This window comes from Amphiprion ocellaris, chromosome 16 (genome assembly GCF_022539595.1).
Source record: "Amphiprion ocellaris isolate individual 3 ecotype Okinawa chromosome 16, ASM2253959v1, whole genome shotgun sequence".
Lineage (NCBI taxonomy): Eukaryota > Metazoa > Chordata > Actinopteri > Pomacentridae > Amphiprion > Amphiprion ocellaris.
Window position 1 is genome coordinate 16,178,090 of NC_072781.1, and position 13,951 is coordinate 16,192,040.

At 37.1% G+C, this 13,951-nt stretch overlaps 1 protein-coding gene across 4 annotated transcripts in view; it reads right to left on the bottom strand.

The window, feature by feature from the left end:
• Window positions 1-7,277, bottom strand: part of macrod2 (mono-ADP ribosylhydrolase 2) — a 411,911-nt gene extending 404,634 nt beyond the window's left edge. For all 4 annotated transcript variants that reach the window (XM_055018437.1, XM_055018436.1, XM_055018435.1 and 1 more), the window contains exons 1-2: window positions 7,079-7,277; window positions 2,794-2,895 (exon numbers count right to left, since the gene is read on the bottom strand). In XM_055018437.1, the coding sequence (XP_054874412.1) occupies window positions 2,794-2,895; window positions 7,079-7,115 (139 nt within the window). In that variant the 5' untranslated portion in view covers window positions 7,116-7,277. The remainder of the gene's footprint in view (window positions 1-2,793; window positions 2,896-7,078) is intronic.
• Window positions 7,278-13,951: the final 6,674 nt, after the last annotated feature.

Here is a 13,951-nt window from a genome sequence, read left to right on the forward strand (position 1 = left end):
AGATACTGTGAATTTTAATTCTTATTTTGCTCACTTTTAAACAGTCATTGCTTTTATATATATATATAAAATTCTGTGTGATGCGATGTGTAGTAATATTTTTATGAACTACTAAGTACTGTGGATAACAAGCCAGGTAAGTTGAGCCATGACTATTTTGTGTACTTGGCAGTGACAATCTCTCTTTAGAGAATGTACATATACAAACAGCTGTACAGGATAAGGGGAAATTATCAAATTTTTCAGAGAGATCAAATTTTTTGAAGTCAAACTGCAGTGTAAAAAATCAACAGATAATCAATTTAAAACATGTGACAGAGCAATAGCACTTAAGATACCATCAAAAGCATGACTGTCATACTAAGAGACAGTCACAAGGAGGACAGCAGGAATTTGTAAAATCACTGACACAACAGTTTAAATGCTGGTTTGGATGCGTGGCATAACCAATCTGTGTATTTTCCTAATTGAATTGTTTTACAATTTTGATGTGTAATTCATTTATAGATTTTAAAAAACGACTTCAGCCGTACAACGAATGTATGCACATCTCTCAGCTCTCTTCATTAAGCTGGAATTCTACCTCACATCACTGAACATAAGCTGTAGTCTGTTGGTTTTATATCAAAACGATGAAGTGCCATATGCTTTAAAGCTCTTCTGAGCTTCTTGCTTTGCATAAAAGATGTAATTCCCTCATTCTTCAATACATGACTTACATGCAGCATTAAGTATTTATCAACATTCTCAGATTAAATGTTAAGCTGACAACTAATAATAACAGAGTTTTACTGAATGCAGGCTCTTCAAGAGGCACGCTAACCTAATGGATAACCATAAAGTTAATCATATAACTGCTGCAGCCACAATTCAGTTACCAGCGTGGGCATTTATGGTATGTAATGCAATACCAAAATGAAAAAATTAGGTTTGGGAGGATTTTCTTGACTTTTTTTGTTACATGAGACCCTTTAAACCACCAGTTGTCTGCAATTTAGCTTTAGATATGCAAAGTTTAGGGTATGTTGTCTAACAAATTAGAAAACAATATTGGCTCAGTGGACATGAAATTTCAGCTTTCTTTTTTTCCAGTTTTAGCCAATAATCTTCTTCAAATCATTTAAATCACATTTATTCGAATCCTGCTTTTCAAAGTTAATCCTCACAATGTTGACTAATGCGTTAGCAAAGATAAATCTAAGTTGATATTTCTTCTGAATATTAGTGTTGATCAAATATATTATAACATAGTTGCAACCTCAGAAAAATACTACAAGTTTTGTCAAAGTAACTGCATACAGGCAGATGCTGTGAAGTGCTTTTCACAGAAAAACTGTCTTCACCTAAAATCAGACTGTAAGTGTCTTGAGTAAAATTCATCTATTATAGCAATGGCCTTAATTATTACTTGAGGGATTGTAAACATAATAGAATTTTGTACTTTTTCTGCAAAAAAAACTTCAAATAAAGACTTTTAGAAGCAAGGTTGGGCTTATTTGTGCATCTATTTTGACACCACAAATGTCTGTTCACTTCACTTCATACATTCTTAAAAATATTATACTTTATATATTGTACTGTAGAACTACAGAGACATTTACAACATAGAGAACTGCATTACAATGCATAATACATCTTCCATCTTAAAAATGTGGGTGAACGGGTTGCATTAAAATTCTGCTGTGTTATACAAATGCAATCTGTGCAACTAACACCTAATGTTACCTTGATTAAATATTGCATGTAGTGTGAACACTTGTGGTAGTTTGGGTGCTGTCAGTTTGTTAATTTATTGAGCTGTGGAGGTTGTTGTTTGACCTAGCAAGTCTATTTCATCTTAATTAAAATGGTCTGCAGTGTTAAATATAAATTTGCTCCTTTGATGGTTTAGCTTAGAGTTTTAACTGTTGGGACTGAGAAAAATCAGAGTCACTTCAAAGACAGCATGTTAATCTGCTCCAAGTGACTTACTGGGTTACATTATAAAATAAATAAAACAATGAAAACACTGTTGACCATTATGAAGGTTTGTATTGAATTTATTCCCTACCCCATTCTTAATATAAAGGGGTTGGGGATATGTTTTTAAAATAAACTTTCATCATGGTGATGGTTTTCATCATTATTAAAAGAAATAACTATTACTTAATTTACCACATGTATGAAAAACAGACATCCTGTCTTTTTCTTCAGACTATATAAAAAAGAATCATTGGTGCGTTTTCACTTTTAAACAGTACACACTGGAAAGTTTTGTCTTTCAAGGCTAAATTTAATGAGTTCAGTTGACTTCAGTGATTAATTTATTGAACTCAACATTTCAAGTCAAAAGACCTGAGGTCAGAACAGCTTATTGGTTAGATGTTCTAAAGTGGTCTGAAAATTGAAATCAATGAATTTTAAATTGAATAAACTTGAAATTAGAAAACCTTTATATTTCTGTTAACGAAAACAGATTATTTGATTCTACGAAATACCTGTACATTTTGCAGTGTACTTGCAATAGTTAACTTACGATGATGTAATAGTCAACTTATGAACAACTAATGGATGGATCAAGCTGCCGTGTCATTCTGTAGCTCTTTTCCTCTGTGTTTCACTGCCTTATTTCCAGTGCAGCTGGGGGAATATCCTCTTGTCTATTTATGAAAGATCTGAAATCAGCTTTCAGCGTCTTCAGTTTTTCTGGCACAAAACACTGCTGCAATCTGGCTGAACCCTGTAAAAACTATGGTAATGTGTCAAGGTTTTGCAAGACACTCGGCATTTCAAACGCAAAGCTGCCTCTCTTACATCTATTTTCCTCTCTCCAGGTTGGAATCTTGTCCAAAGGTATGAATTCTTGACGACGATACTCCTTGCGCCTTTCCTCTCGATCTAGACGGAGCAGTCTCTCTGTGTAGGAAGCAAACAACATGTTTTAGAAAAAATAAAGCCACTTCTATTTAAGAATAAAAGATATAAGAGGAAAATGAACATAGCACTGGCACAAGTGTAACATTTATTTTCAGCAAAAACATTTCCAATAAAGCCCCGTTAGCTAAATAGTCTGTTTTCTTCTTCTGTTAATTTAAAACCAAAGTGTCTCCCAATGTCCTCCCTTTACTTTAACCAACTTCCACACATATCAGCGGGTCAGTTGCAGGTCTTGTCCTGATTAAGTTTTAGTTTATAATGAGACTCCACCTCTTCATCATCAGCCATGTCCCACTCCTCATTTCTCCTAATCCATCCCTCTCTTGGCTTTTTACAATTACTCTATGAAAATGTGATCCTTAATAATGTGATTCTGAATAATGTGATCCTGCTTCATGCAATATAATCCTCTTTTGGCTGGATAGGTCAAAGTGTAAGTTCTGCAATGAAGAAGTACCCCTGGAGCTGGTCGGGGCTCAGTGTGGGTACCTCAGGTTACTCCTCTTATTCAGCAGTTCTCAGCATTATGGCATGGATACACAAACAGTGAAGGTGCTGGTTTCACTCAGGAGCTTCATCACCAGCTGATTAGCTCTTCATTTTTTAGTTATGGTTGGTAAATCTTGAAACTGGCTGTTGTGGAGACTGCATGGCTCTTTGCTGAACCTGTCCTTCCTTGTTATAGCTTTATTTGAAATCACTGATACTACACTTTGTGACTGAGGGATAGACCGAGGAACGAAGCCAATATTAGGCTTTTTTCCCCCCCGATTATCGATATCACTAAATTATTGACAGATTAGTGACAAATTAAATGTTCTACTTCAGGACCGATGCAGCCACCTCTCTGTTTGTAGTCACTCCGGCTTCAGAAATGTCTCTCAAGCAGAGACTATGAAAACTGTACAAGAAAAACAAACTGCAGCCAAATTAGTTACTCTCACAGTGGCTGAGTCTATGCTAACAGCTAGCAGCTAAGTCAGAAGGCAGCTATAAATTACCCTGTGCTGAAAACAATAATTTAGAATGCTATAAGATATGAACCTTAGTGGGCAATGAAAGTGATAGAACAGTATAAGATTAAGAAAATAGAGAAGAACAGCAGACATCACTGCAGGAGACAAACTGATCAATCTCAGTCGATCACACAAAAGCAGAGGAGAGTGTCCTAATTTAATCACTACAATTTCTATTTTACACATTCAGTCATAGTCACCCTTATTAATGAAGAAGCGTAGTTAGGAATCACAGGTTCCTTGCTATCATATGCTGTTAAAACTTTACATTTAATGTATATCGGCTCCAAATAAGCCTTTCTTGATTTCCAACAACCAGCTTTTTATCGGTCCCAAAAACCACTTATCAGTCGATCCCTACTTTGTACTCTACACGGAGGACTGACTTTGTTGCAACTATCTACATTTGCTCCTCTGCTAGTTACATAATCTGTGTTCCCAAAGTTTAACTTCTTTTTGTCATTAGTTTGTTTGGTTTTAAAACTCCAACAAAGTTGTCTGGCATCACACAGCTGATGCTTAACCTCTGTATTATCCTGTCACTCTTTAGTGTTCATAGTATTGTGTCCTCATTTTCATCTCCACAGACTGCAAAAGAGCCTCAACTTGCTACTGTTTTTTTTTTCCACTTCAGATAGCACTGGGCTGTTCTGCAAAAGAAGCTTCATCCTAATTATGTGCTTCACTGTGAAATCAGCGCCAGAAAATACCCCAGTGCACAAAGTGCAGTGTGGACTTCAAACACATTCCCTCTGCAAAATAGTTTAAATAAAGTGGATGTGATATGACACAGAATAGCAACAACGCCCTACATCACAAGAACTCTGTACTATTTTATAACTATGAGTTATGAAACTTTCCTCTTACACAAATGAAAGCCTAAAACATTGGAGCAGTGAGGCCTGACTTTATTTTGGTAAGAAATATAAGGTTCTTGGTGACCCAGTAGTGGAGTGGTGCTGGTACAGTAACACCAGGGCACAAATTCCCTCAGCAGAGAGCCCCTGGTTTGATTCTCTACTAACTGGACCATTTCTCATCCCCCTAAAACCCCACGTTTTCAGTCTTTCTCTCCACTTTCAATTAAAGGTATAAACTCCTCAAATATATCTTGCAAAAAAAACCTGAAGTATAAGGTTCCTTAGGTCATATTTTGGCAACATCTCACTGTAAGTTTGGCTTGCATTAATAGGTATTACTGCAGGGTGGGATATCCATCGTATCCCTTATGTATTTTCTCTCCCTCTTGCCCATTTCTGTTACTCCCAAATGCTATTATTCTACATGGATGAATAAACAGACAGCTCTGAGGTTGAACACAGCAAAGCTCTCTGGACCAGCGGGTTTCATTATTCTGCTGAATTTTTTAGAGCTGAAGAATCACAAACCTTAGCGGAGCTGCCACAAGAACACAATTAGCTCTCAAAATATATTGTATGAACCCACCCACAGGTTTCCTATTAATTTCATATACTTGATGAGCCCCAGAAGGGAGGACTGGCCACTCTGCTGCAGACAAACTTGAACAAAATTCTAGTGATAAACTGAAAGAATATGGTATTCTCTGCCCACAGCATCTCATGTTATGTTGTTTATTTAATTACTAATATTCCTGTATCCTTAAGTAGTTTAGAAAGTTTCCCAACTTCACAAAAGTCTGCATCCTCGAAAGATTCTGCATGTTTTCACCCATTGTATGAATTAGGCATATTCTTCCACACAAACCACAGTTGTCAACATCACTTACCCTAATGCATCTTTTGTGTTAGTACATATTACAGTTTCACGCTGCCGACAGACTAGCCTCAGGCCAGATCACCACTTCAAAAAATATCCACTTTAAATTCCTTAAGTTTCAGAGTTTCTTCCCATTCTGACTTACCTTCATCCACTCTTAAAGCAATTTGGGCGTGAAGATATGTTCAGAATATGAAACCTGACTTATTTTGATGTTCATTCTGCGCTGCTACCTGCTCGAACTGGGAATGACTGGCTTTGACTAATTATTACCTTTGCTAGGAGAATTTGAATAACCATTATTAAATAGTTTGCATACTTTAAAAAACAAAAAAAAAGACCCGAGTCACAAGGCTTCACGAGAGGATACCGACTCATTTGTACATTAAAATTAATAACCACCAATAATATGGACACTGTCTGCAAACAATCCTAGTTGCAGTTGTCAAACACAAGGAAGACGTGGCAAATTGTGTCAAATCCATGTGATATCCAACGTGATGATTATTTAATCGCATATACACCCCTGCTCTTTTTACAAAGTACTGTACGCACACACAGACAAGCTAACAGGTGTAATTAATGCCCTCAATCCTGGCTGTGTTCCATTTAGTGTTTGCTAGTTTACTGTGCATGCTCACTCAGTATTAGTATAGCATAAACAGAAGAAATGGGATGCAGTCATCACTCATTAACGTGATTAATTACACCTGTGCTGTAACTGCTATGATAACTGAAAAGCAGGAAAAAGCTCTACTGTGTGGAGAAGTGAATGAATTAATAATAACCAAACTATTCACGGGGTTAACATGTCTTTCTTTGTCTTATATTAGAAGCCAGCAGCTCTGTGTTGTCTGTCTCTAAAACTGAAAGCACTTCAAGTCAAACTACGCCGATGTAACTGTGTATTCGAACCACAGAAACTGAGTTAGCCTCCAACACACGACAATAAGCCACGTTTTACATTAGCCACACGGGTCCTTTGTTTATATGACTAATGTTTGGGCTACATGAGCTTTTAGTTGAAGGGACCAGCTGAGTTGGTGCAGCACACAGGTGGAAGACAGGCTGTGTCACTTAGTGCTACTCCGGCGGGTAAATAAGGACGAGGGCAAAATGAGTGAGCGCCCAAAATGTTAGCTAATAAGCAGGCAAGGCGTACTGTGTGAACAGTGCTGCTGCGAATGTCAAACATACATTACGGCTGCCAAAACAGAGGCGCAACATCATTGTAACATCTGTGCAGTCACCGTATGAGGGTTAGCGAATAGCCTGGGTGATAAGTAGTAGTGCAGAATCACGGAGAGGAGCAGAAAGAGTGTCTGTCAATCTAGTGGCATGCTCAGAATTCATGCTGTCTGCCATGGAGAAGATGATAGCCTGATTCCCCCTCAAAAAATAAGCCTTACCTTTCTCAGTCTTCCAGTCCTTTTTCTTTTTGCTCATGCTGCCGGAATGATTAGACTTCGAATGGTTGTTTTTTGACTGTGGCAACCCCAGGCTCACAGTGAATAGAGTCCCGGGAAAAAGCTGAAATCTAAAGTGAAACAGCCTCTGGACGGTTGTCTCACCTGTGAAGCTGTCAAATTTCTATGGACCTCAGTCGGCTCAACCTACCGTGATTGCGCCGTGGATTATGTGTACGGATGCGGCGCAAGTGATTGGCTGTCGGGAACAAGGAAGTGGGCGTGCGATTGGTCGGGCTGATGAGTCAATCAGATAAGGTTCGCTCAGTGAAGAGGCAGGGTAGGTTGTTAGCGGCGGCTCATTCTGCTGCCGTGTGGGGTGGTGGGCTCCTCACGCCGGGCCACTCACAGAGGCTGCAACCTGCACACAGGGGAATCACTTCAAGTCCCTGCAAATAAACACTCATGTGAGTTTAAAAACAAAATACTTTAGAGTATTTTTCTCAGCTTGTTGCACAATGTTTCGATCCCATTGCGGAGATAAGTGTTGAATGCAGTGTATAAAATTATGGAATATATAACTCTAGTAGACAAAATAACCTATTTGCAATGTACGCAATAAATAATAATAATGATAATAAAGATTTTCTTTTTTCTATCTTTTTGTTATTTCTATTTTGATTTTATTGTATTTTTAAAGTGCGTGAAAATATCAGTAAAATTACAATAAAATAGACTGCAAAAGTACGTTTAGTGTAAAATAATATTTAAAACCAGTAACTTTGAATAACTATAGCAAACTAATTTTTTTTAATTGAAAATTTTCTTATAAAAAACTATAACAGCCTATCAATCAAGCCCTACATATTTGTTTGCTATATTAGTTTTTATTTATTAACGACAACAATAACAACAACAATAATAATAAACAGATGTTGTTGTTATTGTTGTCATTAAAAATTAGAAAATCTTAAAAATTCTAGAAAATCTAACATAATTATGGGAAATTACTGCCTTTGCCTTCATTCTATTGTATTTTTTTAATATATTTTTTATTATTTATTATATTTTTTGGTCTGTGTTTTGTTTTGCTATAGTTTTTTTGTTTTTTGTTTAGTTTTTTGGTGCCCCTGCTGCAAGACTATTGCCATTTTTCTCCTTTCTTTCTTTTGTTTGTTTGCTTTTTACAGTGTCAGCTGGTAATATAAAGCACCTCTTTATAACCTACTTATATAAATGCCATCATTTTAATTATCCCTTTATTCAAAGCCTTCATATTTAAAACAGCTACAGGCTAAGAGGCTACACATTCCAGGTCAAATTATTTTCGCATTCTAGCACAATCTGTGGAACTGTCACATTTAAAGAACATTGTGAGCATTTTTGATCACTTTATTACTTTGCAACTGCTTTGTTTTGCTACACTTGCTTTTCATATGAGTTTTTTCAAATTGCCCCAATTTTGTGTTTTCCTCCACATAAAAGAATCAACTATGAATTGAGGCAAAAAAGGCACAAATTGGTGCATATGGATTCACAAAAATGCAAGAAATGAAGTGCTTGATGCTCAGACTTTCCTAGTGCAGGACTCTCAGACACTTCTAATATTCAACTGAAAGCTAAGACTGTGGCAGCACCTGTTATTTAACCCTTTTTTAACTGACCATAAAAATAACAAATCAGAAAATCTCCCTTCCATAAAAAAAAATTTTTATATTCTTGATGAGACCATGGTCATGAATCTTAACAACACAGTGAAAGTTATGATGATAACTTGGTTGTTTGATATGTTAACTATTAACACAAATGGATAGAGATGCATGGTAACCTGCCCTTGCACATAGCAGAAGACAGTATCTCACAGGAAAGACCAGATCAGACCAGTAAGTCCGGCTGTCATATGTGTGAGGCTGGTTCCAGAGACCACCGTCTGTCATCTGTTGTGTTAGCCTGCTCTGGTCCAGACCCATCTGTTCTTGAAACCGCTGACATTATCTGGGAGTGGAAAATTTCTTTTATCCAAGCTGTACACTGAACCCGATCCAGGTTTTTGAAATTGAAGTCTGGTTTCCTGAAAAAAAGCTAAAAGCCACTTCTTTTGAGGGAAAATATTTGAGTTTCTATTAACATTAAACTGTGGATATAGTTGGAAGCTGTGCTCTTGTTTAATTTGTGCATATTATATCTTAAACTTGCATTACAATGTGTTCACTAATTGCAGTCAAATTAAAGATCTTTATCACACTGAGCTGTTGTGCTGTGTAGGAAATTAAAGTAATCAGACAAGAAATCAGGTTTTACATCTGGCATACAAATTTATCATTTGTCACTATATCTTAATTCATCTCCATAATATCTACCTATTATGAATTTACAACATAGTGGAACATTGTATCAGTGTCTGGGACATTTATGGCACTTTTCTAGACAAAACTCATCACGCAACATGCAAGTAGGAAACTAAAGTATCTTCCTTTGCCCTATATTTAGACAAAGATGAGATCTGAATTAAGTGGCAGCTGTTGTTTTTCCTCTGTACTGTTCATGCCAAAACACTAGATGTCGCTCTTACTACATTTTAAGCAGCTGTGTAAAACGTGCATGATTGCAGACTTGAAGCTGAAGACTAATATTATGTCTTTCATCAGCAGGCTTCAATTTTGCTGTTGTGTAGCTGAGAAAAATAAAATCCAAACTGTGTAATTCTGACTTCTGACCTTTTATTTTGACCCTTCAATATACCATCATATGCTGTTTTCTATTAGGATTAAAAGAGCTTTATTCACACCACTGCACTTTTAAACTATATAGAAATACACACCCATGCTGTCTGATCAGAATTCTTCTCTCGCTCTAATTTCCCTGTTAGTATTGCTGCACCTGGCAGGGTGGGGCAGTTTATCCGGTTTTCACATTTAAAGATGCTTTGAGTTTTTGTGACATCATGTCCAGCCCAAGCACAGTTCTGATTTCACATCTCCAGGTTCGATTACTATCACAGTAATTTTTTGACTGGCTTGATTCCAAATTACAATCACCTAACTATAACACTGTGTCGACTGGACATTAATAGCTTTTCCCTGTTTCAACTGAGCATGATTTAGAATAATTTCATGCAGTATTGGTTGCATACTGTGTGTAATTCTTGTGGTTCGGCCATTTTTCGACATGCGTGATGCAGACAACGTGATCTCTGGTGAGCAGCAAAAACAATAAAACTTGGCTGGTTGGCCTCTGTGACTGGTTGATTCTGCAGGGCAATCTGTATGTTCCAAACAGAGGAGGATCTATTTGTGTGAGTTTGCGTAGGCTATTGTTATTGTCATGGTTACGACACAAGGAGATTAAGCGCATGGCTGTAGCTACAAGTCTCTGCATCGTCTAATCTGTTGTTGGCTCAACATGTATGTCTTTCATGTCCCGCTTATGATAAAAACAGCGTAATGCAATTATTTTGAGAAATGTACAAATTAAAGTAAGCCCAGAGGCTGTGGGAAATATAATTATGCAATTGTTTTTTTATATGTGTTCTTATGTTAATAAATGTATGCCCTTTGATTGGCTTTTAGTGACTATTTGATTTGCTTTCTCTCAAGGCATTGTATCATCATGTCTGTTCTCAGTGAGTGGCTAATAATAAAATCTGATTGTTTTGCACAATAATTGGTACTTTTACAGTTATAACTGCATCTAACCAAGTAGACAAAATACTTCATGTCTGGTAAAAACCTGGACTTCAGCCATCTATGTGCAACCAGCCCTTGAGGCCTTTTGAAGACATCTTAATTCATTTAATGTTTACATAATTTTGCATATCTTGCTAAAAACAATAAAAGGATTGCAGGACAAGTCTCTTACTGAAAGCCTAAGATAAGGTTTCACCGTGTTCGTTCAGAATAAGCATGCACGTAAATGTAGTCATATCACTCTTCTTCAAATAAGTCTGTGAACGTATTCTCTGAAATGCTTCTAATGTACCGTCATTAGAGATAAAAATGGTTCTGTTCTTTGATCCTCGCGTGCTGCCTTTGCCTACCCTGAACATGAAAACATTACATAGAGTTGTGGTTTGTGGGTTGCTTTTTTCAAACCTTTTCAATCAAACATTTGTCTGCCCATATTATCCATTGTGTCCTGTCACATATTATGCTCATCTGTTCTACAGATGGGGCCCAGCGCGTTGCTATTCCATCAAAAAGAACCAAAAACTTTCATGAAGTCACTATGGAGAGCCTAGATTATTTCTGCATGGACTTAATCTGACACAGAGCTGCAGTCATTAGGCTTGTTTACTTTGTACTTTGCAGAACTTTTAAAGGTAAAACTGAAAAAAAAGAGTTGTATTTAATAATCATACATTTTGCATTTATTAACTAAGTAGGGTGTCTTTTACAAAAATACCAAATAAGTTTCAGGGGTGATCCTAATGTGCTCTGACTCATCTGGAAAGGAACCAAAGAAAAGATTTTCATGTTGCACGTAATGTTGAACCAACAGAACTCCAGGAACCTTATAAAATTAAACAGCTGATTGACACTGCATTCAGTGTGATGGGTAAATATTAACAAATCCTTGCATGAAAATGTGTTTGAGACATTTGTTATAACTTTTTGCACCATGTTATTGGCAGCGTCACTAATTTTTTCATCATTTTCTGTTTATTGTCCTGTCCCAGTAACTAGAAAAGAATACAAAATGTTGAAATGCTGACAAGTAATGTTAACTCATGCCTGCTCCTAAATGAAGAACACTCATCGCAGACCACTTACGAAGCTTCATTTATAAAACAGCTCTACTGTGTGCAGCAGCACATCGGTTTTCGGTCATATAAGCTACTGCCCTGCAGAATTGAGAGTTCAAATTTCCTTCAGTATTTCGAGTTACTTTGGCAACAGTTTAATGTGTCCTACTGTATGTCTTATTTATGTCTTTGGCACCTGTTTTATTCATGATTAGCAATTCAACCATAAGAGCAATTTGTCATGAGAGACTGTGTGATATGCTCATGTGGATATAGTGGTTAACTGAGTGGTACTTTATTTAGTCTCCATCCTCAAAATGGGTTTGAGGTTGGACTAAAAAAGCATCACACTGTGACTATTCTTTTCCTGCAAGATTCTTGTGGGTTGTAGCTTTGGCAAAATGTGTTGCAACGACTCCCTCTGTTTATTTTACTTTATTTAATAAAGGCCTCATCCAGCATGTCTCTTCACACCAGAGCGTGCATGCTCCCTGCCTGCTCAAAGCAGCAGGAATTCTTTCTTGATCGCTGGCTGAACTCAAGTTGAATAGATTTAGTGTGGATAGATGTTCAGATGTTCAAAGCATATACATAAAATTGTTCCAAACTCTTCTGACTTCTATGTATCAGTGCAGGATTACTCATCCAAATAAGCATCTAGCGTGCCCTGTCAGACGTTGAAGCAGAATATTTCAGAAGAGATGGAATTTCAAGGCAAAAATGCAATCACAGAATCTGTCTTTCTCTCTTTCAACACTGCAGAAGCCTGGCTTTTTAATGTTTCCGACCTCCTATCCATGTCAAACTGCATTATTATACAATATAATGTGATATATTGCACAGCAGCACAATGTAGCACAATAAACTTTGATTCAGCAGCGGCGGAGAATATTTTTTCAAGGAATTCATTCCAGTTAAAGTGCTAAGATATCAGTTTTTCCAGGTTATGATGGGACAATTTTACAGCTACATCGCAGCTCTCTTCAGCTCAGAAATGACCTGTGCAAGTGCAAACTTGTGTCAAGATGAAGAAGCTGCGAAGGCGTCAAATGAATCGTGTCTGCAGCCTGTGTGGTCATAACAGATAACACATCTAGTAAAACTGAATGAACTGGCAGTTTGCCTCTGCACACCATTAACTACAGCTAGGAGAAGTTTCCACAGAGATAGGAAGGCATGCGATACTAAAGCCACCCCCTAAAGGCTGCTTGGCCCCTCATCGGCACTCTGCACCCTGGCCCCAGCCCTCCTTCCATTAATTGGTCAACAGCACTCTTTCATCTCTGTTGACTCGATCCAAAGCAAACAACATTACACCGCACATTATGATTAAAGAATGTGCTTCTATTAGTCCGTCCATAAGACCTCTGCTTGGGCCATAAGCATAAAAGTGATGAAGGTCTTGTGTTAAATTTTGATGATCACAGGCTATGAGCTGAATTTATTTTATAGCAGTTTGTTGCATTTAGTTGGGATATTTCGAAATGTGGCTCAGCATAGATCAGCCATAACTCAATTTTTAAAATAATTAAAATGGATTTTTTTATTGCAGTCTCCAAGGTAAGAAATATGATCAAATAAAAGTGTAATACTGAAAGTCAGTGAAAGATACTCATATTTTTCAGAAAGTATTTTTCATATCTCAGAAAAATTTAATGAGGAAGCAATAATCTTTGGATATGTCCAACAATATTGAAAACTTTATGTTGCAGTTTGCTTCATTTTATTAGATTGTAATGATAAAATATCGTGTCACGCAAGGGAAGCTGAAAGAGGGGAAGGTCTGGAGAGTTCTAACTGCATGGCAATGACTGGCTTGTAAAGTTCAAGAGCTAATTGTAGTCACGGATGCTGCATTTGTCTCTGTCCAAAGCAACACTGAGTCATTCTTCACAATGAGGCAAGAAATGAATGTTTTATATGCAGGGTTTGATTATCAGCTGGCTGACAGGCTCAGCTCACATTTTTGAAAATAACCATATCTTGGGAATAGCACATCCCAGTCTTTTCTCTACCTCCCCAGTATTGTTGAGAAAGATTATTGTGGACTTGATTTGCAGCTGTGAGGGGCTAAACTTGTATATAAAATATCTCTTGGCCTCAGAATAAATGTTTTCATCAGTTTAGTGTGTCAC